Here is a 26,731-nt window from a genome sequence, read left to right as displayed (position 1 = left end):
ACAGTGTGCGTCCTTCATGATTGGCTGAGAAAAGGCGCTGGAAGGATTGTGAGAAACGCGACTTTGGCGCTCAAGTCGGCGACCTCATGGCCGACCTCACGCTATGGTCGGGTTTCGATCGGCGAAACCCGACTTTAGCAAAAGTTGGCGGATTCTGAATTTGGCCGACCCGTTTCGCTCAACTCTAGTAAAGACCCCTTTAGCTTATGTTCTTCAGTGTGGTCCTCGTGTACTGCAGTTTGAGGGGCGCACAGTAGGGTCACATGGCATGTGCTATTTAGCATTAATGCCCAGGGGTTGCCAGCTGTGGCTGCGTTGCTCACCTAGCAGCACAAGACACCAGTAACTGCGGTATATAATGAAGCTGGCCCTGAGCTCCTGTCGCCGCCATGTTGGCGTATGCTGCACACTGTGCACCGCACACGGCCGTCTGCCCGGCTTCCTCTGCGCTCACCTGCTGCTTTTCCCGTAAAAGGTGTACTACATCTGGGAGAACAACCAATCACGTGTTGGAGGAGGCGGGCCGCCAAGCAGTAGGTGACCAGCCCAGCCAATCAGCATCGGATGGGCGCGGAGGAGGCGAGAGCCGGCAGAGTGCTGTGCATTACCTAGTTAGTCGTGTGTGGAGGCAGGAGGTGTGCTGTGTCGCCCGGTGTCACCGCGTGCTGTTATACCGTATTCTGCTGTACGGAGCCGGTGCAGTAACGTCCTGGTACACTGCAGTCTCCGCGCCGGGATGGAGCTGAGGGAAGCCGGGCTGCGCCGCCAGGCCGTCAAGAGGCATCTTCATAAGCACAACCTGAAGCATCGCTATGAGTTCCTGGAGACTCTGGGGAAAGGCACGTACGGAACGGTGAAGAGAGCCCGGGACAAGCAGGGGAAGGAGGTGAGACCGAGCCCCGTGCACTCATATGATCTGGGCTGCCCTGACATATACTGGGGAATAGCAGCTGCCAGTGCTGTGTGCAGCCCATGCAGGGTGTGTGGCCCCTCACTGCTGTGCCCGGGGGCTTCTCTGCTCATCACAGGGGCCTCAGTGTATAGAACATAGGTTGTGCACATTGTATGGTTTTTTTTACTATTTGTATAAAATAATGCAGAGACTTCTTATACTGCTGAGCACAAGGCAGTGTTCACACCTGCGGTTTGATTTTCCACTTGTCTTTTCTGCTTAATGAACAGATAAATGGATCTGTATGTTCCTAAGTGCAGACACCCTGAGGGCCCATTTTTAGAATAGGGGGGAAAATGGCATCATACGAAACTTCTTTCAATCTAAAACAAAAATGGAAGCCAGAAGACCCCCGAACTGATCAATAGAGCCCCTCTGCTTCTGTTTGCATCAGTGATACAATGGATCCGTTATGACATTAATTCCATTCCTGTTCTGGATAAAACCGTGTCCAAAACGTGCGTGTCGTAGGCGAGGGGCCTGTCCCTGTGCAGCATGAGTAGCCGCTCAATAAATGCGCTATCTAACATCTCAATCATGCTGTTTTTTTTTTTGTGTTTTTTGGGGTTTTTTTTACATTTTTGAACTGCGTTATAGTTTTTAAAAACTGCAGCATGTCATTCTTTAAAGGTATGTGCCCACGATCTGGAACTAGCAGCGCTTTGGATGTAGCTCATGTCCGCTGCCGTCTATTGAACGCAGGTGGACCCTCATGTGATCCCTGTACGGTCTCACCGCGTCCAATACATTCTATGGGTGAGCTTTATCTTGCGAAGACTCGCGTGTCCGCAGGAGAAATTGACATGCTGTGGTCTGGAAAGACGCACCGCGTGTCAGTCTCCGCAGGTGATCCTCGGGCGTCTGTGGGCATGGGATTTCTAGAAATCCCATCCACTCCGCTGTAACAGCTGGATGTTGCACAAGTACGCAGCTTTTACTGATCATGGGCACATACCCTTAGTTTTGTGCGTTTTTTTTTTTTTACCCATTTAATTGAATGCATTAAAAAAATTCTTTCCAATGCCGTGTTTTTCACATGGGGGGAAAAAATGCTGCAAAAATGCACTGTGTGAAGAGACCCTGAAAAGATCTGTTTACACGGGTCCATCTACAGACATGTCCCTGTGGCCTGAACTTGGAGATCCAGTCTGATCAGGGTCGCATGTATTATGTGGAACTGCAAGGAGTTTACATAAAGTATTACTACATGGCATAAAATAAGGATCTAAGTCCTCCCCATATTGCTCAGCCGCTATCGGTGGTCTGTAAGGAGCTGCAGACAGTCATATAATAGCCTTAGAGCTGGCGAGCGCCTTCTGCCATCCTGCCCGCTCAGCGTTGGATTCTGGTAATGGTATTTCAGTGGATTGTTCGCGTGATACCCCAATATTTGCTTCCTGCCCAGACTAGCAGCCTTTGCTTTTGCAGACGGTTGTTTGTAGGTCTCTCTCTCGTTTTGTTTGTTTTCCTCAGACTTTACAGCCCTACTTGGCATTGCCATGCGTCTTGCCCTTGGGACTTGTTGGCAGACATAGCCACTTAGTACATGAGCATTTTTGAGATCTTACTTCCTTATGATTAGAACTAATGAATAGCTGGGGTTACAGTAATTCACTGGCGGTGTCCTACGTGACCCCTGTATATACCGCTCTGCCAGGTACTCTTGGCACAACATTCTTGTATAGAGTGGGCATTTCTACCTTCTCCATAATTGTTTATTGCTTTTTATACTTATTAGTAAACATGGGAACAGAACTCTATTATGGCCTTCCATGGGGAAAGCACAGGAAAAGCAGGTTGAGATTGAAATGGTGATCTGAATGTGTTCCTGTGCGTTGCGGAACTGAATAGCGTGGTCAGGACTCTCCCAATACAGAGACCTTATGGCAGAATAGATGTTGTGGGGTGCCATGGCACTGATGGCTGTGTGTGTAACCGCTCTGGTGATGGTGGATTCGGGGATGGCATTCCTCTTCGCACACTCTTTGTTGTTGCACGGTTACGCACAATAGCCGATTGGCTTGCAAACATTTGCAGTAGCCGGTAATCTGTGGATAAAGGCTCAGTCTCTTTTATGGAGCAAATTCCAGGCTGTGTCCTGGCCTACAGTCACACGCTCTCTGCTCTTAACCCCTTCTCACTATCACCGTGTTATATATGCGCACAGGTGGCTATATAGCCCTGATGCCAGAACAGGGGGCTAGCATAGTGGTTATAATACTGTGCTGATGGCTACCTTTTGTGGATAACTCTTCTCCTGATTGGATGTCCTCCTACTAAGTATAAGGGGTGATCTCATCATGTTTAAGGATATCCTTTGTATACAGAACCTCCTTTGTCATCTGCCCCCTATCTGTCTCCTGATCGTTCTCATGAAATTCCCCCATGCAGTTGTGTCCATTCCATCAACACAATGACACATTGCACTTCTGGGAACTGGCCAACTCAAAGCAAGTGAGCTGTGCAGAGCGTGGGTGCAGACGACTGGTTAAAAATAGCCGTCGAGTTTCGTGATTCCTGTTTTTCTTTGGGGTTATTTCTCTCTCACTACTGTTGACTTTTCAGTGGTGGATGAGCTCACAAATTTAGGATGTTTTTTTTTTTTTTTTTGTCAGTGACAACAGGTGCCACTCTGGAAATTCCAAGATTTGTTTTATTCCTCATAAGCTTAACAGTTTTTAGATGGAGACAAATCTCCCATAAATTATAAACGGGTTGAGGTGTATTTTTGCTCTTGTTGGTTGTGTGTTTTATTTAGTTGTTGGTACTTGCAGTATCTACTACTTGTTTCACTTGACTAATTTTTAAGGTGTTGTCAAAGATTAGAAAAACATGCCTGCTTTCTTCCTTAAAATAAAAAATGTGCCATACCTGTCCATAAGCGACTTCTGTTTTCACAGTTTTGCTCCATTGACTTCAATGAGGTTTCACATTGCATTTCTTAGCGGGCACAATTATAACTCGTTTGGCACACATATGAAGAAAAATCTTTTGTTTCCTTTTTTAAGGTCTTCTTTTTACAACACCATGACTACTAAGATAAGTGGTTTTCCAGAATACAGAATTCTACCCCCACATATTGTCAGAATGGGTCTTTGTATCCCCCATTTTTCCCTAATTAAACCTTGGCAAAGAAGAGTTGAATGGAGCAGCTGGTCAGGAATACACCGTGCTATCCAATATAGTACGACACTGACAGCAGGGTGGTGCACATGTACCATAGATTTAAACCATGGTGGTAGGGGATCCATCACCTGTGAATAGATAAAATCAATGTTTATTCCAAAATTGTTAAAAAAAACAATATAAATTAAAAAACTCATTGGTGTATATTGCATAAAAAGCTTAGGAAAGCAGTCTATAAGACATGAGTTATTACGTGTTTTGGACTTGTGAACTCCCTGTTTTAGTCATAAGTGATTATTATATTCTGAAACGCCCCTTTAATATCCATCAATCAATAAGAATGCTTCTGTAGAGGACCCCTGATGCCAAGTTTACACCATGTTTTTGTTACAAGTGCTGCCTGTGAAAATGCAGACAGCACTCAGACCAATGTTATTCCATAGGGCAGAGCAAATGAGTGATTTTAATTTTTTTTTTTTTTTTTTTTTTTTCGCGAGCCCCATCTATAAGGCTATGTACTCACTTTGCAGAGTTGCTGCGCAGCATTTCCGCAACTCCCGCCGTGGGAAAAATGCATGCGAATTCCACAAGCGTTTTTCACGCAATTTTTGGCGTGCGGAATTAAAGCGCATTCCAAGCGATTTGAAGCATCACTTGGAATGTGATTGACAGGTTGGTCACACTTGTCAAACATAGTGTTTGACAATTGTGACCAACTTTTTACTATTGAGGCTGCCTATGCAGAATGTTAAAAATAATAAAAAAAAAAAAAAAAAATCATGATAAACTTACCTTCCGGCGTCCTGCGCAGTGTCCCCAGGCCTCAGTGATGCTCCCGTTCTCAGCGATGACTTGTGACTAAGCCCTTTGATGACGTACGGTCTCGCGAGACAGCTACATCATCACAGGTCCTTGTCGCCAGGCATTACTGGGAATGGGAGTTAGCGGGAGCATCGGTAAGGCTGCGCGGGACGCCGGAAGGTGAGTATAACCCGATTTTTATTCTTTTTTTACATGGATATGGTACCCAGAGCCTGGAGGACAGTCTCCTTTCCTCCAGACCGTGGGTACCATCCGCACATGAGCCGCTGACTTTGCGCATGGTGGACATAGCCACATGCGGAAAGTAAGCGGATCTCATGCATTTCTATATGTGCGGAATCGCTGCGATTCCGCAAAAATAATGAGCCTGCTGCATTTTATTCCGCTATGCGATTCCTTCTCGGGGGAAAAAAAACCACAGCATTAGCACAGCAGGTGTGGAATGCCATAGGAATGCATGGGGTGCGTTCTGTATGCTTTTTCGCGGCAAAAAGCGCTGCAAAAAATGCATACAATCCGCAACGTGGGTACACAGCCTTAGAAAAAAACCTGAATTCACTAGTTTCTTCCTTATGTAAGATTAGACTGGCCCATTTAAGTCTATAGGTGCACAAAAAATTGAATTCCATACAGGGCCACCATATGACAATCCTTCTTTTATGAACATATTGTAAGTTATTGACATGGGAAACTGTAATGGTCATTTACATTCAATAACTGCTGCATAAAGACAGATTTTTTTTTTTTCTCTTAATGCCAAAACTCAGATCAAAATCGGACATGCCTCGGATATTTTTCTGATTACCACTCGATCCGAGAAAAAAATCGGACATGTGCACAGCCCCATAGAATATCATGTCCCCAAGCCCTAATATGTACGGTATTTATCTGTAGGTTGGAAATGGGGATCTGTGTATGGATCCTGTGTTTGTGGATGACCATAATAAAACAATCCCACACGGTTGCGGCCTCAGACTGATGACTGTCGCTCAGTGTGACCACCATACGTGATATCAAGTTAATAAGTACGAGAAGCCGTTATAATTATGTTCTGTCAATTTTGAGTTTCGATTAATCCATTATGCAGCTAGCACCCACTGACAAGGTATTCTCATTATATAGAGAATTTTCCGATTTAACAGCTGTCAGTTCACCAATGTATATTCTAACATCTCCACGTATGGAAAAGTCCAGAAACCAGGAAAGCTAAAGAATAATATGTGTTTGCATGAACTATATATAATAGAGCCATGATTGGCTGGTCATGCTTCTATTACCTGTTTATCTTTAATTACATGGTTTACAGTTACTGTATAGAGGTCATACTGTATAACTGAATGTCGTGTCATCTATATACCTTACATTACCATTCAGTTTCTGAGCACTATTGTGTGTACTTCTATATGGGCTTTTTGCTTAGTGTGCAGCCAATAAATGATCCTTTCATTATCTCTCAAGCTAAAAGCATAGGTAACCATCAATGTCCCTCACACCTCTAAGTCTTGTCATTGGTATGTTGGCCATGCTGGTCATTAATTCAGCCTCTGCCATCAGATGGCTGCTCTTCAGCACAGGTGATCTGTCTCCATCTGCTTATTGGGCAGTTTTGAGGGTACGTTACGAGACCTCCTTGCCCAGAGGCAGCCCAGCTTGTTCACATGATGCTTGAATAGATTAAGGATCAAGCCTCAATATACACAAAGCCTGTAATTGAATCCTACGAGTGATGCAACACATTTTCCACTGCTGCGCACCCAGAGAATGCCCACCTGAAACAACAAAAAAAGCATGTCTTCACCAAATGTTGTCACAGCCCTTACACGCTCCAATCGCCCTGTGATAAGTTGCCTTGGGAAAAGGGACATTGGGGTCAGAATCGCCTCCCACCCCCATATGTGACACACATCCTCTGTCCTTGTCTGTCTGTCCGTCTGTGCGCTGCGTTACTTCCGCATTCCTGCTCCTACAATTGCTTTGGAGTTTCTTTGGTTTCCTTTGTTCTGTTTTTCTTTATATATGAGGTATGCCCCCTCCCAGCCTAAGAATTCCAGGGGAAGGAGGAAACTTTATTTTAAAGATTTGCGCTGCAGAGCATCTCTCCGGAAGTGAATGCGCTGTTCCTGACACCGGTAATATTCTGCTTCTTGTCCTCGCACATAAAATATTAAAATGACTCGGTTTGGTTTCTGAAGAATCTCTGCTTCCTACGTAACAGATGCAGGGTGTACATTACAAGCTAATACACATATACACTGCCCTCTGTTTGTGTGCTGTTTAATTAAGAGTTTTATGCTTCGCGGCTCTCAATAAACATTATCTTTTGTGCTAAAAAGGGTAAAGCTCCTTTTTTGGCTGCCCGCCACAGTCTCGTCTTTCAGTGGCATGACCCATACTATGGAGAACTGTGATGATCAGGTTCTGTTGTACCAGGCTGATGATGGAAACAAAGAGCAAAAAAATAAATACATTGCTCGAGTGCTACTTTAAGTTTTCTTTCTGGGCATTCAGTTAACTAAACCTTCACTGCTCCTAAAATGTTTTCTGTTGGACGTAATATATTGCACCAAGACAGACCAAGACGTGTGCGTCTAAGGTTGTTTGGCTCTGTCTGACGCCATGACAGAAACTAGAGAGGCTGGCCCCATTATAGTCGTTGGGGTCTGTAAGCCGCTGTTGGAATTCCTTATGAGACTGATCTAGCACCGCCATTAAGTTTTGTGTTTCAGCTCCTTTTATTCAGCAGAACAATGGAATAAAGATGTGAACAGAGCTCTATGCTCTTTATTAGAATCACTCAAAGGAAATAACTATTCTGGGATCACTCATTTTTGAAAATAGAACATTCAGATATATCTGTAAAATACATTTTATTGCAATTAGGACAATATTTGCATAAAGAATGTATCTTCTCCTCATCCTTGGGGTTAGTTATTCTTGTTTCCTTCAAAAACCTAATCGGATGCGCCAACAGGACAACTTTTTGTCCTATGCCCTGTTAGGACATTATTAGAAATGAAGAGGTAGGTCCCACATTCTCCAGCTTCTTCTGTAGACAGATCCTCCTACTGGAAAGCATAGCTTCCTAGTCTTTTATATGGGCTCCATGTCTTGAAAATGGTGGCCATCCACAACTTCTAAGGCTAAGGATATCTCAACAGAACTCAAGAGACCCACTTAGAAGTTCATTAAGTCGTTTTATAATTGTGATTACATCCCAATAACCGACCTTTAAATCGGCTTTCATGTGCCTGTGAGTATATGAACTAGGGAACTTTGTGAATTCACTGGGGTCAACACTGTATATACACAAATAAATTGGTGCTATGCAGGCAAAGGATAACTTGACAATCAGTAGCCTTGTGAATAATCTGCTCTAAGCGGTGTTCTTCGGTATAATATGGTTTTTAATTCTTTTCATTCTCATTGTGTTACCAGGTGGCTATTAAGTCAATCCGGAAGGACCGCATAAAAGATGAACAGGATATGCTACACATTCGAAGGGAGACTGAGATTATGAGTTCTCTGTGCCACCCTCATATCATTTCTATATATGAAGGTAAGAAGAACTAGGCGTGCGTTCGGAGTCCCCATCCATAAATCTGCCGGCTGTATACAGGCTGCCACGTGAGCACACCGATTGTAGTTGGGATAATGACGGTCTGTAAGCCCCGCGGCTTCACAATAAAGAGACTGTGTAATTAACACTAATGGAGCACATAAGGTAACACATACATAATAGTATGAGTAAGGCGCTTTCGTATGCTTCATATTTATATAAAATTACCAAAAAACATCCCCACCTACACACATTGCATCCTGCAGAGTGGCATGCTGGCACAGGCGGGCTAGCTGCGGGGTACGGGCAGGCCTGTACAGGTGCACTGAGTCATCTCCCAGCATTTACTAAGAAGGATGGCTGTCTTGGGAAGGAAAGTAAAGACTGCAGATGACTGTACGAGACAGACTGATGACCTGCAGGCAAACAGCGCAGAGCTTACTCACAGGGACTCTTAGCAAGTAAATGGGACTTTTCGTATTCACAGTCTAGAAAGTGAAAATCATTTATTTAACATTTGTGAATTTTGGGTTTTGTGCATCAATAATGGGGCTTAACACAACACCTCTCAGCTTGGTATGTTTGTTTTATTTCCCACTGTGCTGTAATATTCTTCTGTTTTATCTGGTGGATCTCAATGAACTTTTTGACACAGATCTGTTTCTTTTGATAAGAGAAGTATCATCACTATGAAATAAATGAACTCCAGCACAGTGAAACCAATCATGAGGTTTCGGTTGCTGTGCCGTGTTCAGAGCGAAAGTGCACAGGGTAGAAATAGCCCCGGACAGCTGCTTATCAGTGCAGGGAGATAACACTGCTGTAAAGACATAAAGCAGGCCAGCCACCTGGCACAAGTACGCAGGAGGCTGCCACTTTACTGCCAAAGGACCTGCTGTCAGTTCCTCCTGACAGCTCTCATGTATTGTAAGGAGCCCATAGATCCTTATACTGTATGCAGGAGGCACTGACTTACATTGCAGATCGTGTTTGGAAATCTGAAGCATACATACTTTTTCCATAATTACGGTAGTTCTAAGGTGCAGACTTTAAGGTTTGTAGTAGTTTTGTAATGTTTCCTCTACATGCGTTCGGGTATTTGCATCTCTAGTCGGGGTCACATCACTTGTAAGCAGAAGTATTTTGAGCTTCAGACCTCAGTGGCAGCCTGCCTTCCGCTGACAGTTTTCTGGGGTAAACTCCAGTGATTTGATTTTCCTGCTTTTGTCTTCCTGTAATGCTAGATCAGGGCTCATTCAGGCATCAGCGATTCATCATGTGCGCAAAAAAAGTGCAATCAGTGTTTTCTCTTCCAAGTTTCTTCAGTATTTCAGTTATTACCATCTGTGCTTCATCAGTGATTTTCACGTATATATAAATTACAAAGCTCCTATCCTTTTTTACAATATTTATAATTCTGTCTTTATTCTTGAAAATCACTAGATTTGTATTGGTAATTGTGATCCGTGTTTGGGTGATTTTTTTTTTTTTTTTTGTGGATACATAATCTGCAGAAAAACCGATATGTGAACAGCTCCGTAGACTATAATGGGTACTTTTTTTTTGATTTGTGAAAACCACGAATAGAAAGCGTACATGAAAAATGGACATCTGAATGAGGCCTGTTTTTCAGTTTGTTAGGGAGTTTCGTTAGCTACAAGTGTGACCTTGCCTTTGATGATTGCACTCAGGTCAGAGCCATATGCTTTTATCACATAGTTTAAAATTGGCTTACTGTACATATCCTGAAGCTAAACGCAGATCAGAAGATGACATGAAAGGTAAGTATTAGTCTTTAGATACCTGAAAGGTGACACTTATCACTTGCTGCAGAATGGCTAGCTAAAGGTAGATGGCTAACGTATCGTCTTGTATTATTGTAAGGGTGGATGTTTTTGATATTGAAACATGCTGGATATATATATTAGGTGGAGTGGGCTTTTCACTAGAGATCTCCGATCTACTTTTAAGCCATACTGTAAATGTTATTCTGTGTGTGTTTTAGATGTCTGTGATTATCACATTATGTCACTTAATCTGCATTACAAATCGTTACATGTGACCACACACCCAGGGCAATTAGATCCACCTCTGTCTGTGCTTTCTCCAAACTTGTTATTGGGAAATCAGGAGGAATCACACCCTGAACGTTTGGTTCTTCATAGACGCTCACGTGTATCTGCTCCACCCTCCTTTTCTGTCTGCGGAGTTGTGTTTACTTCAGCCTCGTAGTATATTTGGTGGGGTCTGAGTGCTCTTATATACCATGCCTTACTAGATGTAAATCACAACTAGTTTAATAGTACATTAAGGTTTGGAGAATTTATCCTCACATCCTAGAATTAATACCAATAAGATGATTAGTGCAAACCAATCCATAATTGTCATTGACAGATGCCCATTAACGGACAGTTGGGTAGTTTAACAGTGTCAGGTTTGAATGCCAGAGGCCCAATAGTAACATTAACTCTGCAATCCCACTTCTCAGCTACTGTACATGAAACTACTTCATTACTCTTATTCACACATTAATAGAATAATAAACTGGGAAGATTAATGATGAGTTACTGCCTTTGTCTGCAAATAGTGAATTAAGTTCATGGTGACATGTGCTGCTCATATAGGCGGGTCCACCAGGGAATTCACCTTTTTCCCGATGGGTCAGTCTAAGCTTTCAGATAATGGGGGTAACTGGTGTTTGCATAAAGTTTTTTTGTTTTGTTTTTGTTTGTTTTTTTTTTTAATTTTAAGTTTTTGATTTGAGTGTTCTGTATTAGTAGCTGCAGTTTTTATATCTTGTCTAAGTTCATAGACCTTTAATAACATTCATCATTCTTATCTTTAGTGTTTGAGAACAGCAGTAAAATAGTCATTGTAATGGAATATGCAAGCCAAGGTGACCTATATGATTATATCAGTGAACGGCAGCGACTTGGTGAACAAGAGGCGAGGCGATTCTTCAGGCAGATTGTATCTGCTGTCCAGTACTGTCATGCGGTATGTATGAGTCTTAGGTCAAACATAAAAATGTTGTGTTGTTGCTTGTTTTTCTAGTCACAAGTATGCTAATCTGTATGTTTCTTTCAGAATGACATTGTGCATCGGGACCTCAAGCTAGAAAACATTCTCCTGGATGAAAATAAAAATGTGAAGGTGAGTCTCCCTAGAGCACCTCCGTAACCATGCAGGTAGTGGTTATCGAAACTCACTGGTTCTCCCAGTATTGCAAGCCTGCAGTGCTATCCGCTGAGCCTACATGCCACTCACATTTTGAGTAAACAGTTGAATTGTTGACTTATTTCTTTCTATAGTTTCACAGCAGAATAGGTGGTGGTATTATTGGACTTGTGAAGGTCAAGCATGCCTGAATTACCATCTACTCTCCATTTACTATGGAATTTATTTCAAGTTTGTGTCTTACAAGTAGAAAATTCAGGCTGGGGAGAAGCTAACTATTGCGATGATGTCTAGCCTTAGAAAATGTCTGCTCACCCATGGTCACTACGTTGTCTAGATATGTCCACTTCTAAGAACCTTTTAGATACCTCTGACATTTGCAAACCTTAGAATTAATATCATTTTTAAACAGTAGAGCAGCTATGCCATCAACGTTTGACCAGTGGTGGTCTAACTGTTGGGTCATCTATGATGCCTTGAATTCGGGGCTGCAGATATAGTGGCACCTGTGGCTGGTTGGTAATTGCTACACAGCGTCAGTAAAGGTTAGGCCAGACAGTACTGTCACTGCAGTTGCATGATTATGTAAGGGTGTCTGTTTAACCCACAAAAACTCGCAGATGAGGGATCAACGGTTTTCATACAAAATCAAGTGATGGCTTGTTAAGCCATCACTAAACTGCAGCAGTCAGTTGTCGGCTTCACAATTGCTGTGATTTGGCCACACTGTGTGGCCTTCCCCTAAAGTCCGTGCACCTGCACGTTCAACAAGGCAGTGAGCCATGGGAAGTCCTGTTATGACCGATTTCTGTATCCAGCATAGAAAGAGGTCTGCAATGGTGCTATTTCAGGAGCAGAAAAGGAGGCTGTTCGCTACCAAGTGCTAAAATTCTATTCTAGCCACTAGTGCTTGGAGTAACTATTCTCGTAAATTTTTGGCATTATTAGCAAACTGTTATGAGTTTTTACTGCAGGGGTCCACAACTTGACACCCCCATCAATCACTGAAACAATGGGTGTGGAAGTGCTCGGATCATCCATAAACATCAAGCTTACACGTATATGAACTCATAGGCCCCAATTCATCAAGTTCACATCGTTCTTGATGTGAAGATGTGCTGAAGTTAGATTCTTCTGATTCATGTATGCGTCGTCTTGAATCAGGAGAGTTGAATGAGCAGCGTACACCTTCGTGTGAGCCTCACAACAAACTCTACTCCAGTCCCTGCTGGAGTTAGATTTATGGCGTAGCGAACGTTGAGTGGTCGTTGTCCCGCCCCAGCTAGTTTGTTGCAGCAGCACGAAAATGGTGGAGAACATGGTTGCTAGTTGCTCTAAAATTAGGATACTTTGCAAAAATGTTTTCATGCCAGAATACTAGTGTAAAAGCTGTGATGAATCAGGCCCTTAAAGTATTTCAGGACCCAGAACCTCACTGTTCAAAACTTCTGACCTGCTGCTCTAACATGTCAGTCATTATTAAAAGTTTAGCCTGTGGTCTGCGCAGAGACAGGAAGGGGTGATGTCACCGTTGTTCCAGACTGGCGACTGGTCAAGAGATGGCATCACTACATCCTGTCTGTGCAGACCATGAAGCAACCTGCATCTAGGTGGGTGCCTGTAGGTATGAAGGAGTTAACTTAGTTTCAAAACCCGCCGCCAGGGCAAAGTTTTTTTTTTTTTTTTTGACTGGGCAGCTTCTTTTTAAGTACAAATGAAAAAAAAATTTTTCCTTAAAGGACATAAAACTTAATATAAAGTGTTAAAAGACCAGCTAATATTTCTTACAAATTTCTCCAGCACTTCCACAGTGCATGTCTTGCTTTCTCAGTGACCTGAGGTACTGCTTGCATATGGACAAAACTGAGCTACTGATGGTCTCTTGATTGCTCCAGTAGTGACTTTTTATTGGTTTAAAGCACCCACTGTATTACTGAAATAATTACTTATCTTGTTGGGAATAATGAGGATCAAATCATTGCTGGCTCTGCTGTAAAACATGCAATCTGCTTTAAGCTGGGAAGTCCCCTGTAGCCTTTATCTCTCCGACATGGTGAACTATGATAGTACACCAAGGTCATTTGTATCATGCAGCGCAGAGTTTACAGGTCCCCAGCCCACAACTTTAATACTACCGGGTGTATTGACCAATAGCTTGTAGTATTTATATTGAAAAAAGTGTGTTCATATTTGAGCAGGACTTTGGATTGAATCTAGCAATATTAGGTTTGCTTGATACAAACCTCAAAAAAAATAGTTTAATGAGTAATCCAGTATTTCTCAACACTTGTTTTGGTTTTTTTTTCTGCATACGGTTATGGGTTGAGAGATGGCCTTGTCCTTTAGCCAATATTCAGCATCTTTTGAACACTGGTCTGCCGTTTGTGGACTTTATCCTCCAGCAGGCAAGCGGTTTGAATGTTCCATGCTGGCAATAGTCCAGTATATCTATGCAAACACAGGAGGGAGGGGAGCAAGGAAGAATGTTCCTCATTCATTTACATACAGGATCCTGAGCGCTGTGAATGATCACCTCTTCCTTGTCTGAGCCTGCCCAGCCGCGTAGTTAACCTTTTCTTTCTCATGCATTTAAAGCCATAAGTTTATGCTTCAGCTGAATATAAACAAAAACTGGAGTAAACCACCAAATAGAGTAAAAGTCAAAGTTTTAGTCAAACATGATACAAAAAAAATCACATCACAGTAAGCAAGAGGTCTTTTATAAAGCTGAATATAGTAAACAATAATAATCAATACATTGTTTCATTTTAGATTGCAGATTTTGGCCTTTCCAACGTTTACCAGTCGGACAGCTTTCTTCAGACCTATTGTGGTAGCCCACTGTATGCCTCTCCAGAAATTGTCAACGGCAGGCCATATAAAGGACCGGAGGTGAGAATACATTCAGTGTTTTTCTTGTGAAAATACAATGAAACCTCTAAGAAAACCACCCAAAATTTAATTTTGAATTGGTCTACTAGGATGGGGGCATTCTCCAAAATGATGACAATGTGCATCATCACACATGGTGGAACTGAAGATCTGTCATATTGAATCTAGTCCGGAAAAAGGAGGTGGTCATTTGTAAAGTCGGCTGTCATCTGTATTTTGTGATGGAGAATTAGAGACATTAATAACAATCTCTGTTCAGTGCTGAAAAATTTAATTTTCCGATCACATATGCTCATGTTCAGTTTCTTTGGAAAATAAACCTTTTAGTACTAAGTCCCCATACACAATAGACTAACTGCCGAATACGCCTCCTTCTTCTTTCCCAATAGATGATATTGGCAGGAGGTGAGGATCCAGCATGTCTGACTTTGGGCTTCCAATATTTTTCTTCTCAATGATATAAACTAGAGGAGTCTGGCAGTGCCTTGCTCGTAGAGAGCACAAAAACGCTCCTGTATGTGGAGCATTTGGGAGAGAAACAACTGCTGGCTGCACCATCATTCATCAACAGCTATCTATTGTGTATGGGTATCCAAAGTTACAAACTAAGGGTACCGTTACACTTAGCGATGCACCAGCGATCCCGACAACGATATGGATCGCTGGTGCATCGCTAAGTGGTCGCTAGTGAGCTGCCACACAGGCAGATCTCACCAGCGACATCACTGGGGTCGGGGGTCGCTACTTACCTGTCAGACGCGGCAATCCTGACGTCCTCCCGCCCGCGTCCACGCGTCGCTCGTCGGCGCCACAGGAAGCGCCCCACGAGAAATTATTCAGGACCTTCTCGCGCGACCAGCGATGAGCAGTGGGGGAGCCGGTCAGAGGTAAGTATCAGACATAGCGATATCGCTAGCAATATCGCTGCTACTTCACAAAATCGGTGACTTTACAGTGATATTGCTAGCGATATCGCTATGTGTAACGGGGGCTTAAGGCACAGTATCTGTGAGCAACTACAAAACAAATATGGAGCAGATCTCCAGTCCAGCTATAGTGAGCCATTGTTAAAGGGACGTGACATGATTGAATTATTTTGAATGGGTGAAAGCTCGTTTTCTTAGAGTAGAAATTCAGGAAAAGGCACAGAATAAAATGTTAACACAATATCTGCTGCTGAATGGTTACTTCATTAGGGTGATTTGCACTTGAGTGTTAAGCCCCCGTTACACACTGCGATATCGCTGTAAAGTCACCGATTTTGTGACGTTACAGCGATATTACTAGCGATATCGCTGCATGTGATACTTACCTCCGACCGGCTCCCCCGCTGGTTATCGCTGATCGCGCGAGAAGCTGCTGGACCATTCCTCGTCGACCACTTCCTGCGGCGCTTCCTGCTGTGACGACGCGTGGAGCCGGGCGGGAGGACGCAGGATCGCCTCGTCTAACAGGTAAGTAGCGATCCCCGTCCCCTGCGATGTCGCTGGTGATATCTGCCTGAGTGGCAGCTCACTAGCGACCACCCAGCGATTCACCAGCGATCCTGACAAAGTCATATCGCTGGTCGGGATCGCTGCTGAGTCGCTAGGTGTAACGGTACCCTTAGAAAATCCTTTTAAATAGCAGTACTTGCCATATGTCTGGGAATCTTTCAACCCTTTTCCGATATAAGTCATAAATATAATGCTATTTGGGAAGGGTTTCTCACCAACCAGCATACATGTAATGGCACATTAGGGCACGTCCATACCAATCAAATACATGCAGTGGTTTCCACCCTGTACCAGCATTGTGGATGAGACTTTATGGAATATCATTTGACATTGTAGCATGTCAAACTATGCTACAGATTTTCACTGCATATTAAACTCTTTGTGATACATCTGTGCCAGAAATGTCCGCACAGTTGTGTATGGATATTATCACTGTTTTGCAGAGCCAAGTTCATCGTTGGATATTTCCTGTATAGACCTCCCCTTAAACTTGTATAGAGTTGAACTTTTTTTTTTATTGTTTTAAGCACCTTTGGATCAGATTTGATTTTCAAAAATAGATTAATAAAACTCATTCCATCCAGCAGAACTGTAAAGTAATGTGGAAGCAGAAGACGGACCAGATATAATTAGTGATATAATTCCTCTCGAAGGTTCTCTACCAGTGATGAACAAATTTCCCTACATTTGTTTCGGGTTGATTCAATTGGCCTAAATACAATTCAGTCCAAATCAAAAGTTGTTTTATTATGCTTTCAGGTCTCTCCAGACTGCAAAGAATAGTAAACGGGGAGGGAAGGTGTTTAGAAACACCAAAAATCTAAGCCGGAAATTTGTAACAAATTTGACTTCTGAATTGATTCGCTCATTTGTATTCTCTACTCTTGCATGTTGCATTCATATGATGTTTTAACAAAAAAAAAATCTTTAATTGTAGAATTTTTTTTACTAATCCAGGAAAATGTGGCATCAGTGGGGTCCTACTGATGAACTCTTTGCCCCAATTGTGATATCAGCGGTGCAACACTCATTCATGATTGCAATTTGTCCTATTTTTCAGGTTGATAGCTGGTCCCTAGGAGTTCTGCTCTACATTCTGGTCCATGGTTGCATGCCCTTTGATGGGCAGGATTACAAGAAGCTAGTGACTCAGATCAGCTGTGGCGCTTATAAAGAACCAAGCCACCCCTCTGGTAAGCAATGTCTGCTGTTACTTGGAGTAATCCCATTCAGACTTAGATTGTTTGTATATATACAATGGGTTCCTAAGCTGGTTGGTGTGATCAGCAAATAATGTTATATTTACTTTTCAGGTGTTTCTCTGCTGTTTACACCATCCTGTTTCCACTAATAACCTGTATTTCTGCTTGCAGATGCGTGCGGACTTATTCGATGGCTTCTAATGGTTAATCCTGAAAGGAGGGCCACTCTTGCTGATGTTGCCTCTCACTGGTGGGTGAACTGGGGATATCAACAACCGCTTAGTGAAATAGAATCAACCAAAGACTCTCCATTTTCAATCGTTGGTGGATGGCTTCGCAAATCTTCACGTCCTTTGTGGGATAATGGCTCTAAGATGCGCTCGTTTTTACGCCAGCATCTTCCAGGAGCAACAGTTACCCGCCAACGTTCACTGAAACGATCCAAGCGAGAAAATATGAGTCAGGGAATAGCACCTCAGGACTCCCAGGAAAAGCCCCCTGCTGTTCCACCTGCTCCTAAAAAAGGTATTTTAAAGAAGCCTCAGCAGAGAGAGTCTGGCTACTACTCTTCTCCTGAACACAATGAAGGCTCAATGATGGGAGAGAGTGATGCACCCCCATCTCCTGTGTTTATTGAGCCAACATGTATGGAAGGTTTGAATAAGGATGTAAATGGACTACAAGAGCCAGCTACTAATGTGGTTAGAAAAGGAATTCTCAAGCGCAATGGAAAGTTCTCTTCTGCTGGAGCAGCTCCAGAGTTGTCTTTCAATGCTGTAGACTGTGCTTTAGGGAATGAAAAGTTGCCTATAGGCACACTGGCTTATGACAAAGAACTGTCTATGGTTAGCCAAGAAAGCATTCTTTCCACCGAATCTTTTGAATTATTGGACTTTCCCACTCGGTACAGAGACCGTCACAGGGGCAAAAATAGATCTATGAGGGCTAGTGTCTCTGCAGAAGACCTTCTGAAATTAAGCCACAATGAGGACAATGAAAAGGATGGTCCCAGGCTCTGGGATATGGGCTGCTATCGGGCCCGAGTAGCCGAGAGCTGTCTTTCCTTAGGAGTTGCAGAAGAAGAAGCAATGCAGGTTTACAGGACTGCGGTGCTCATTGGTCGAGAGCTCAGCTGAGCTTATGTACGGTGTCTACTTATTAGGAGCCTTCTGAGGGAAAAGGATAGCAGTCTCAGCGGTCTTATGAGACTCTCGGTGTTGGCTTACATCAGTTGATCTAAGAATGTGATGACAATATTGGTTATTGTAGAATAAGAGTGTGCAATACTTTTTTTTTTTTTTTTTTTTTTTTAAGTTCTAAGTATATGCGGCAACAATGGTGGCATACTCTAATGTTTGCACTGGTAGGGCACGTGGTGTGCTGCATAATTCAGGTTAATCCTTTTACAAGCTGCTGCCTTATTGTGCGCTTAGATTAAAAGCAACATACAGTAATTGCTTGCATATAAGGCGCACACCTTATATGTCCTTATTCTGCTGTGTACCACAAAACGGTTATTAATCCGTAGTGGATGACCGAGACTTGAATTGACTTCTTATATACTCTGGTTTAAACTTCTTTCTACTTGAAAACACTGCAATTTTCCCCAGTCTACATCCAAATACAGATCAAATGGATAATAAAATCATACACAGGTTGAGAATTTCAATAAAAAAATAACCATGATGGCACTAAAAACTTGAAAAAGGTTGGAAAATACACCACATTTAGTGCACTAGTTTGGGTAGTTTTATTTGCCCAGTTTGCCAGTAGTGCGGAGCAAATTCTGGTGTTATATATACATATATAGTCACATATAAAACTGTGCACACCAGAAATGACCTTTAGACTTGGTATGTATAGTGTTTTAGGTATTTTATAGAGCAAAATAGACTTTAGACTACAATATAATTAGTGAGAAAACTACAAACATGCCAGAAGTAAAACTACTCAACCCGAAAATTTTTCCCTTCAAATTTTTTAACTTAACGTTGTTATATTTATTTTTGTATTATTTGCTTTCTGATATTTTTTTTTTTTTTTTTTTTCTTGCCAATTTTGTTTAATAATGTGCAGGCAGTGACACCATTATTTTATGCATTGTCATGTATTATTATTTTTTTTCTTTATCGAAGTCTTAATTCTGGCAACAAAAATAAAATATTTTTTAATTGTCAGGTGTATCCATTGCCTGGCGAGCAATGTATTTCTCAGTAGCAATGTGGAAATTGCCTAGCAGGCAGGCCCTTTTTGATAACTGAGCGGTATGATGGTTCATGAGCCCCTTTTACATCACTTTTAGACGGAACTTTCTCCCACTTGTTTTTAGGTGGAAAAAATGAACGATTGGAGTGCAATTTAAGGGTTATAATATCTTTTCTATGGAATGTTTCAATTCCATCTTGAGCTACATTTCGATCCTCAAATCAATAAAAAGCAGTGTGGGAAAAGCTGTATGGGAAAAGCTGTCTTCTGGATGTGATTTGAAAAAGGTCTTGAGCTGAAAAAAAAAAAAAATTGGTCATGGACGAGTGCAAGACATGAGGAGAGGGCATTTCAGAAGCGTCATTGTCTTGTAATCTTTTTTTTTCTGTTCTATATTTTGGTCCAGATATTTTCAGCAACTTTAAACCAAAATTAAAACAAATGTTAAAACTTATTGTGAGTTGTGTTTTTTTTTTTTTTCTCATTGGTAAAAGAAGAATTGAAAACAATGTTCAGGTAAATAAAAGAATGGTTTGAGGTGTTTCAGTCGGCACTTGGGTCTTTCAAACAAACTTCTCGACAATTTCTTTTTCGTTTTGATTTCTTCGCTTCTTCCAACAACCCATAACACTTTTATTTTTCTGTCCATATAGATGTATTTGGGCTTTTTTTGCGAGACAAGTTGTACTTTTGAATGCCACCATTTGTTTAACCACTTGGTATACTGGAAATAGATGAAAAAAATTCCAAGTGAGATGAAATTGCGGAAAACACAAATCTGACAGTGTTTTGGGGAACTGTTTTTATGGTGTACATTGGTGTAAATGACCTGGCAATATGATTCTCATCAGTATGATCACAGTGATACCAAATTGTCCAGTCTTTTTTTTTTTTTTTTGTGGTGAAAAAAATCAGAAGTTTGAATAAAACATTTTTTCAATTTCATCTTTTTCAAAGACCTGTAATACTTTATCTTTTAGTCGATATAACTGTGTCAGGGATTATTTTTTTGTAGGCGGTACGGTATTATGTATATCCCTTTGGGAAAGATATGATATCTTGATCAGTTCTTGCAGCATTTTTTGCGATATTGCAGCAACCAAAAAATTTGCAATTTTGACATGTTTTATTTGTGTTTACTGATCGGGTTCATAGCAACTCATCAGCGCCCCGTGATCAGGTGACGGGAGCACCAATGGACACACAATGAAGCACCTCTATGCTGGCGTGCTGTTAGTGCTGCTGTCAGTTTGACAGCTGCATTTAGCAGGTTAACAGTAGTGTGTGGAGCTCTCCAATACCTGTGGCTTTTAATGGCAGCTCCTGGCTATAACACATAGCCATTACCTGCCAGGTATGGGACATACTCTCCCCATGAACTTATTCCATACACCCACTACTGACTTGGGCCGTGTATACATATATACTAGCTATTCAACCCATTCTACTCCCGATGGGTGGGCATTTTTACTGATACATTTACACAGTGTCTTCAATAAAGTGGAGCTGGAGATCTCAGTATGCGCATGTGCTGGTTCCGGGGCCATTTTATTGAAATAACTAGCTAATGAGCCTGGCAATGCCTGGGCATAGTAAAAAAATATATAAAGTGCTCTCAGTGAGAGAAACAAAATAGGAATCTTGTGGGTATGGTACCTTTTAATGGCTAACAAATAATAGTGAATGTTGTTACAAAGCAAGCTTTCGGGACTGCTTACGTCCCTTCATCAGACTGATATGACAGAATATTTGAAGAAACCTTATATACTGTATATAGAGTTTAAAGCACAACATTTCAATAAACAATGAGCTTGAAGAGAGAATCCTTAATTAGGTAAGATTAGATAGGTAGTGTGAAAAGTTCTGTGAGATCAAAGGGCTACTTGGAGGAGATAGCTCGGATACGGTAATGGGTCATAAAACCTTCTGACAAATTGAGTCCTGTGTGAATAGAATCAAAGATTGACATGAATTTGTGCTCCCACACTCTCTGATGTGTCTGTGATTTAAAATTGCCTTTTAAAATGACAACTTTCATATTGCCTATGTTGTGTCCTGGATGACAGAAATGTTTAGCCACAGGTAAATGGGGGTTTTTTGTCTGTAATTGTATGACGATGAGACCTCATCCTTGCTCTCAGTCTCTGTCCTGTTTCTCCAACATAGAGGCCACCCACAGGACAATATACGCCCACCCACACACTAGATGCGCCTTTTCTGGGCAGCTGCGGGCTGCTGTTTTTAGGCTGGGGGGGGGCCAGATTCATGGCCCCTTTCCAGCTTGAGAATAGCAGCCTGCTCCTGTTAATTTTGCCAGGTTGATTAAAAATATAAGGGGGACCCCATGTCGATTTTTCATTCATTCTTCCCTGCTCGCGCTGTTGCCGGCAGAGCAGAGAGACTTCCCCTGTGGCCATCTGGGTGATACTGATGCCACACGGATATCTCCAGTACGGGTTTTTCCGGTACCGGAAATATCTGGACGTGTGAAACTACCCTTTTGAAGCATGTGAAGGCTGAAGTCTGTGATTTTTTTTTTTTTTTTTTTTCCCAGTCATTCCTCAGGGAAGTTTTCTAGGCTTACCGATCTGATTCTGTGTGTGTGTGTGTGTGGGGGGGGTGAAATGGTCCTCAGCAGAAGGTTGGGTGAGGCCTTTATTCCAGGTGGAAGATATCGATCCTTTTTAAAAAGGATCCCAGGTAGTCCAGGAGCAGAGGATGAAGTTGGGGAAGTTGATCACCGCTGCGGGAGGGAGCCATTATTAATCATATTAAACAATATATAGTAAAATTAGTAAGGGGTCTGTAAATAGGGTTACAGTTTGAGACTCTCTAAAGCATCAAGTTGGGGCAGATTGATCCAGTCTATAAGGCTAGTTTCACACTAGCGTATGGCCGAGGTGCGGAGGGCTGCAGGCTTCCTCAGTGAAGCTCTGCCCCCTGCTGCGCCTCCTCCGTTCAGTCCCGCCTCTGTTGGCATGTGGCCTGCGTACCCTATCTTTAGCATTAGGTACGCAGGCCGAGCTGATGAATGCGGATGCCGCCGCATGTGTCTTTTTGATGGTGCAGCGACCGCACCAAAATGCACAGTCACTTGTAAATGAGAGTATGAAAAGTCTGTATAATCCAGAAAAATGGCACTCGCCATCCGTAAAATATTTTTCTCCTTCGTCTCATTGGGGGACACAGAGACTGTGGGTGTATGCTACTGCCGTCTGGAGGCTGACACTAGGCATACAAAAAACAAGTTAGCTCCTCCTCCGCATACACCCAGCGGGTGGAGACCAGTTTTTTGCTTAGTGTCTTAAGGAGGCACAAGCAGTCTGGATATCTCCAGACTATTTTTTTCTAGTTTACCATGAAGATGAGACAGGGGCGACGGATCCTATAGAAAGGGTCTGATCTCCCCAAACCAACAACGGGCGAGCACGCGTTGAGTATCGCCTCCGCGTATCCTTTCCCGCACCGAGGGATATATCTGGGACTTTTCCCCAGACATCTATTTTTTTCTTTGTTCACCAGCCGGGCATGGGGAGGCGGGCGGTCGGGCGGACCGTTTCTAAATTTAGCCCGCGGCTTCGGCCTGGGCCGCGGGCGGAAGTGCCGCCCTGCGCGTGACGTCATTTCCGGCGCAGCCGCCCATCTCCAGGGCGGGCGCCGGATTAAATTGAGGCACCGGCGGCAAGGCAGGGTAGGCCGCAACAACAGAAGAATTGCAGCCTACCAGGAGTGAGGCAGGCGAACTGGAGCACGGGGAGAGACGCGCAGGAGCGGGTAAGTGCGACCCCGTCCCGGAGCCACACTAGGGCGCTACAAGGTTCCCCTCCTCCTACCCTCCCCAAACCTTTAAGGGATTTTTTGTGTGTGGGCCGACGCCAGCAGTATGTCTGGAAAAGGAAAAACGCACACGTTCCTTTATGCCGCATGCATTTCCTGTGGGGTTATGTTCCCACGAGTGCAGACTATTAAGTTATGTGAAGCCTGCGACTCCGAACGTGCCCAGGAGCCCTCCCCTGCGACAGAGCCCAGGGGTCTGGATCCCCCAGAATGGGCATTATCACTCTCTCGGTCCATGGTTTCGCTCACGAAGGCGATTGAGACCCTTCAGGCCCCGGATAGGGGTAGAGACGACGGCTCGCCTGTTTGGGAGGGGTCATCCACCTCGCAGGGGCCACACACTCTCTAGGCAGACGCACAGGAAAAGAGCCCGTACTGCGTCTCCAGGCCCCTCCGGTGCCTCAGCATCCATGAGTGCGGCATCTCGCTCACCGTCACCATTTTCTGGGAGCGAGCAGAGTTCAGGTGATGACTGGGAAGAATCCTTGGACCTGGATACCCCGGGGTACCTGGAGACGATAGACAGTCTTATTGAAGCAGTCAATCAGACTCTGGGGATTGACGATGATGTCTCCCTAACTGCAGGTCATAAGGTATCCTTTAAGAAGACCAGGAGACCACATATAGAGTGTTTAGCACTCATCCTGAGTTCGAGGATATAGTGCAGTGGCATAGGGAACGTCCAGACAAACGTTTTTCAGGACAAAAAACGCTGGAAACGAGATATCCGTTCGCATCTGAATGTTGTAAAAAATGGGCGGAATCTCCGGTAGTGGATCCCCCAGTATCACGCCTGGCTTCAAGGTCCTTGTTGTCAGTACCTAGCGGTTCTTCCATTAAAGACCCCACGGATCGACTCATAGAAGGTTTAGCTCGCTCGGTGTATGAGGCATCGGGATCAGCGCTCTTTCCTTCTTCTGCGGCAACGTGGGTAGCCAAAGCCATGATGTCATGGTCAAATTCTTTAAGCAAGGTCCTACAGGATAGAGATTTGCCGACGGAAGTGGCTGAGATAGCAAGTCAGATCGCGATGGCGGGTGACTATTTAATTAATGCATCCTTGGATGCGGCTAATGGCACGGCTCTAGCGGCAGCAAATGCAATAGCCATTAGGAGAGCCTTGTGGTTAAGGTTCTGGCGCATGTGCTCCGTTGGGCCGAGAGGCACCACTCTGTAATCTCAGCAGTTCACATACCAGGTGTGGAAAATTGGGCAGCAGATTTCCTAAGCCGGCAGGGTGTCGCGGCCGGGGAATGGTCCCTTCACCCGAGGTCTTCCAGCAGATTTGCCAACGGTGGGGGACTCCAGACGTGGATCTGATGGCGTCCAGGGAGAACGCCAAGGTGGGCACGTTTGTCGCTCGGTCTCAGGACCCGCAAGCAATCGCGGTGGATGCGTTGGTCCTACCGTGGAGCCAGTTTCGGCTCCCTTACCTGTTTCCCCCACTGCCGCTTCTCCCAAGGGTCATCAGAAAGATCAAGACAGAGGGGGTCCCGGCAATTCTGCTGGCCCCGGACTGGCCCCGTCGAGTATGGTACGCGGATCTAGTGCAGCTCCTCGCAGACGTGCCTTGGTGTCTACCGGAACGGCCAGACTTACTGTCTCAGGGGCCGATCTGCCACCCGAACTTAGGGGCCCTGGCTTTGACGGCATGGCCGTTGAATCTTGGATTCTGACCCAGGCGGGATTTGGGCGTGAAGTGGTTGCGACAATGGTTAGCGCCCGGAAGCCGGCCTCGGCGACAATTTATCATAACACTTGGAAGGTTTTCTTTCATTGGTGTCGAGAACACGGGTTTGCGCCATTATCCTTTTCGGTCCCCAACATCCTGGCTTTTCTGCAGTCCGGCCTAGACGCAGGGTTGGCGCCGAGTTCCCTTAGGAGGCAGATATCGGCCTTGTTGGTCCTTTTTCAGTGAAAGATCGCTACCAATATGCAGGTCAGGACGTTCATTCAGGGGGTCTCTCATTTGGGGCCCCTCTATAGAGCACCTATAGACGCCTGGGACCTTAACCTGGTCCTGGGTGTCCTACAGGAAGCCCCGTTTGAACCGTTACAGGAAATTTCATTGTCATATCTCTCCAGGAAGGTTGTATTCTTGGTAGCCATAACTTCCATTAGGCGGGTCTCGGAGTTAGGAGCATTATCTTGCAGAGCTCCTTTTCTGACTTTTTTTTAAGGATAAAGTAGTCCTTAGACCACCGCCGCCTTTTCTGCCGAAGGTCGTGTCCTCTTTCCATATTAATGAGGACATTGTTCTGCTTTCGTTTTGGCCAGCGCCAGTACACAGAGTGGAAAGGGCGCTCCACTCTTTAGATCTGGTAAGAGCTCTCAGGAGGTACGTGTCAAGGACAGCACCTTTTCGCCAGGCGGACTCGTTGTTTGTGATTCCCGAAGGGCGCAGGAAGGGTCTCGCAGCCTCACGGTCAACCATAGCCAGATGGATTCGCCTAACTATTCAGGAGGCTTACCGTATTAGAGGTGCACCGATTCCAACAGGGATAAGGGCGCACTCTACTCGGGCAGTGGGCGCCTCTTGGACACTTCGGCACCAGGCTTCGGCAGAGCAGGTATGCAAAGCAGCAACCTGGTCCAGCCTGCACACTTTTTGTAAGCATTACAATGTGCATACTCGGGCCTCGTCGGATGCGAGCCTGGGTAGGAAAATTCTCCAAGCAGCAGTGGCACACCTTTAGACAGGAGAGCATGCGGCTTGGATCGGTGAGTTGTCCTCCCACCCAGGGACTGCTTTAGGACGTCCCACAGTCTCTGTGTCCCCCAATGAGAAGGAGAAACATGGATTTTTGTGAGTACTCACCGTAAAATCCTTTTCTCTGAGACGCTCATTGGGGGACACAGCACCCACCCTGATTGCCAGTTGGCTCTTGTTTATTTAATTAGTATAATTCCTTATTTAATGTAGGGTGGTCCTTTTTCAGACATATGATTTTCTGCGTTAAGGCTAATTTATGGATGTTCTCCTACTGCTTTTGCACTAAACTGGTTTCCGCCCGCTATCGGGGCGAGGGTGTATGCGGCGGAGGAGGAGCTAACTTGTTTTTTGTATGCCTAGTGTCAGCCTCCAGACGGCAGTAGCATACACCCACAGTCTGTGTCCCCCAATGAGCGTCTCGGAGAAAAGGATTTTACGGTGAGTACTCACAAAAATCCATGTTTATGGTAAATCACCGTTAAAAATGCATAGCTGTAGGATTAGCTTGATGCGTACAATACAACGGCTGTTTTGCACTTTGTTGGGCGTAACCTGTAGAAGCATTGCCAGAGTGTGATTTACAGGCCTGACTGCCCCACATTATTATTATTATGCATTTATATAGCGCCATTTATTCCATATTTACATGTGAAATGGGGAAATATAGACAAGTATAGTAAACATGTGTAAGACAAGGGACACACAAGTACATAAGGAGAGGGGACCCTGCCCGCGAGGGCTCACAGTCTACAG

The 26,731-nt window shown here is 44.0% G+C and overlaps 1 protein-coding gene across 1 annotated transcript; it reads left to right on the top strand.

Annotated features, from left to right (window-relative positions):
* The first annotated feature begins 405 nt into the window (after positions 1 to 405).
* Positions 406 to 19,882, top strand: NUAK2 (NUAK family kinase 2). The gene is made up of 7 exons (XM_073587203.1): positions 406 to 886; positions 8,336 to 8,456; positions 11,302 to 11,453; positions 11,544 to 11,609; positions 14,406 to 14,525; positions 17,082 to 17,214; positions 17,395 to 19,882. Exons 1-7 carry the CDS (start codon positions 737 to 739, stop codon positions 18,357 to 18,359), a joined length of 1,707 nt encoding a protein of 568 aa, XP_073443304.1. The 5' UTR covers positions 406 to 736; the 3' UTR covers positions 18,360 to 19,882.
* The last annotated feature ends 6,849 nt before the right edge of the window (positions 19,883 to 26,731 follow it).

Source organism: Dendrobates tinctorius, unplaced genomic scaffold, assembly GCF_039654945.1.
Source record: "Dendrobates tinctorius isolate UK_male_01 unplaced genomic scaffold, ASM3965494v1 ptg000098l, whole genome shotgun sequence".
Lineage (NCBI taxonomy): Eukaryota > Metazoa > Chordata > Amphibia > Anura > Dendrobatidae > Dendrobates > Dendrobates tinctorius.
Note: the sequence above shows the minus strand (reverse complement) of the source record. Positions and strands in the feature narration are given on the sequence as shown.